This window comes from Penaeus monodon, chromosome 29 (assembly GCF_015228065.2).
Source record: "Penaeus monodon isolate SGIC_2016 chromosome 29, NSTDA_Pmon_1, whole genome shotgun sequence".
NCBI lineage: Eukaryota > Metazoa > Arthropoda > Malacostraca > Decapoda > Penaeidae > Penaeus > Penaeus monodon.
The window spans coordinates 37,534,498-37,537,185 of NC_051414.1; the positions used below are offsets into that span (position 1 = coordinate 37,534,498).

General features: G+C 33.4%; 1 protein-coding gene and 1 long non-coding RNA gene across 3 annotated transcripts in view; one reads left to right on the plus strand and one right to left on the minus strand.

The window, feature by feature from the left end:
• On the minus strand, window positions 1-1,949 carry LOC119592231. The gene is made up of 2 exons (XR_005230421.1): window positions 775-1,949; window positions 1-523 (listed from the first exon to the last, which is right to left on the minus strand). It is a non-coding gene; the product is annotated as an uncharacterized LOC119592231 (long non-coding RNA).
• The window catches only part of LOC119592229 (phosphomannomutase-like), a 5,852-nt gene extending 3,164 nt beyond the window's left edge, over window positions 1-2,688 (plus strand). The window contains exons 4-8 of one of the 2 annotated variants that reach the window (XM_037941063.1): window positions 306-497; window positions 1,269-1,344; window positions 1,516-1,595; window positions 1,945-2,106; window positions 2,402-2,688. In XM_037941063.1, coding sequence (XP_037796991.1) covers window positions 306-497; window positions 1,269-1,344; window positions 1,516-1,595; window positions 1,945-2,082 — 486 coding nt within the window. In that variant the 3' untranslated portion in view covers window positions 2,083-2,106; window positions 2,402-2,688. Of the gene's footprint in view, window positions 1-305; window positions 498-1,268; window positions 1,345-1,515; window positions 1,596-1,944; window positions 2,308-2,401 lie in introns of those variants that run through there. The other variant, XM_037941062.1, reaches the window with a different exon arrangement.

Consider the following 2,688-nt stretch of genomic DNA (forward strand, 5'->3'; position numbering starts at 1 on the left):
GCATGTGCGTGTGTTTGTTTGTAATTTTGTATTGTGATATTTTTATATTGTAAAGGATACACTATGGTTTTAATTTTTTGTATTTTTACTGTGATACTTCTTTAATTGTATGGAATATTTCTTGACAAAGTCCCTGTGTCTATATTTACATATTGAAATATTTTCAAGATTAGATAATACAAATGTGCATTTATAATTTTCCATACAAAGTGTATCAGGCCATTTTTCACTTTTAAGTTACTATAACAAAAATATACAACTTTCCAGTTGCTATCGGTAATCCTTTATTATTTTCCATTTAACAGTCGATCCAGAACCACATGGGTGAAGAGAAGCTCCAGGAATTCATCAACTTTTCCCTGCGCTACATGTCTGACCTCAAGCTGCCAGTCAAGCGAGGAACTTTCATCGAGTTCCGCAACGGACTGATCAACGTGTGCCCGGTTGGCCGCAGCTGCTCACAGGCCGAGAGGGATCAGTTTGGGGAGTACGACAAGGTTGGTTTGGGCTCAGTCGAGTTTGTCTGCAAAAAGCTTTTGCTTGTTGAATGTCTTAGGAATGGTATTTGCTTGTTAAAAGAAGAAATATTGAGTCTGATCATTTTAAATTATTGTCTTTGATTAAATAAGGTTTGTTCATGTGTCCAGAACAGGAACATTACATGAAATAGTCTCGTACAATATTACATTCCATTTCAACTGAAGTTATCATTGATATGGGTAGAAATACAACATGCAATTAGCAGGTTATAGAAGAAGAAAATATAAAACTTACAGGGAGGCATTCATGACATCTATCCAGTTTGGTTTGCATTTTGTATCCTTGCACATTAAATGCTGGCCAGCAAGCAATCTACAGTACATGGCCAGAGAACTCAGTTAGTAATATAGGTGTAATAATAGCAGTTAACAGTTAATCTACTACTTAGTAGTTTTCACAATCAATTCAAGAATATACACAAGTTATTTCAAGCATATGAAATAGAGAAAGAGAAGGTGTCTTCATTTTTTAACCAAATGTAGCCATTTGCAATATTTAAATCATATATTATATATTAACAGATTATATATCAGAACAATATGAAATTTACATTGGCAGTCTTTATTATATATCTTATTTTATTTTGTTTTGCTTATTTTTCATAATAAAATGGCATTGCAAAGGTTTTGCATTGGCTATGATTCTCTTTTTGTGTTATAATTTATGATACTGAACTGCTTATTAAGCAACCATGTCAGACCACTAATACAGATTATTCTCCTGCACAGGAGCACCACATACGGAAGCAGTTTGTTCAGGCTTTGGAAAAGGAATTTCCAAACTTGGGTCTTGTGTACTCTATAGGTAAGCACTCAAGGAAGTCATTGTAGTGAATCGTTTTAGACTACTTGATATTTGATTGCATGCAGTATTGCTGACAGATATTGTAAGGAAAAGTCTCCAGATACAGATGAGTATCATAGAGAGCAGAATATTGTGTAAGTCTTATCAATCTATTTTTCTGACCTTTTTCAGGTGGACAAATCAGCTTTGATGCATTTCCCACAGGATGGGATAAGACATACTGCTTGAGATATCTAGAGAAAGATTATAAAGTAAGTTAGCTTGAGGATAATGGGAATTTCCTAAATGCTATATTTTATTTTGGCAGTAAAACAGATTTATTTATGCAAGTATGTTTTTTCACATAAGGAATATTGATATTGCCTTTTCTTTTAAGAGAATATGAAAACTGCCTGAAGATTTTTATTGTAATTGTTATTTATGTTAAGCTTCTAGTAGAGCTTGGAGTGATATACCATTAATTATGCACTTATATAGATTAATAATATAGATGTTAAGTATACACTTAAATATATATAGATATTAAATCTATTCATAAAAAGAATATGATCAGGAAAAACAAGCTAATGTAAATCTCCAACATGGCTCTTTTTATTGCAGGAAATTCACTTCTTCGGTGACAAGACGGACAAGGGTGGAAATGACCATGAGATCTATGAGGATCCCAGGACTGTAGGCCACAAAGTCACCTCCCCTGATGACACGAGAGAACAACTTACACAGCTGCTGAAGCTCTGAGGATAGGGAGGTGTATGTTGTAACGTGCGAGAATTCAGATTACAGTATTACATTATATTGCTGGTTGTGAATAGAGGCTTGTTCCTAATTTCTGTCACTTTTATGTTTCACTACAAATTCCTTTTTGTTCTATAAGAATTGCTCTTGTATTGTCATAGAATTTTCATTAAATAGATTGTACTGAATGTGAGAATTTATCTTACATCAATAAATTTACACACCGAATGTACAATTGTGTACGTAAATACAGCACAATCATTCACAAAGAATGGCTAACTTCATTCCGCAGAGATTTGACTAATTAATTTCTCTCTGTCAGGCATGCAGGTGCTTTTCAGTGGTATTGAGACAGCTATTACATCATTGATACCACGAACAGCTACTTTAAATTAAGAACTGTGATGGGTAGATATTGTAAGTTATCATTACAATAAACTTAGTGGACTTTCCAGTAAAATCAGGCTTTACCTAATATTTGCATTGGTTGTTGACATTTTAGAGATTTTGAGTGAGTTTCGATAGGTTTGTCAGACATTAGCAATTTTGCAGATTTGCTCATAAACATTTTGATGTACTTGAATATCAGTTGGCTATTTATAAGTGATT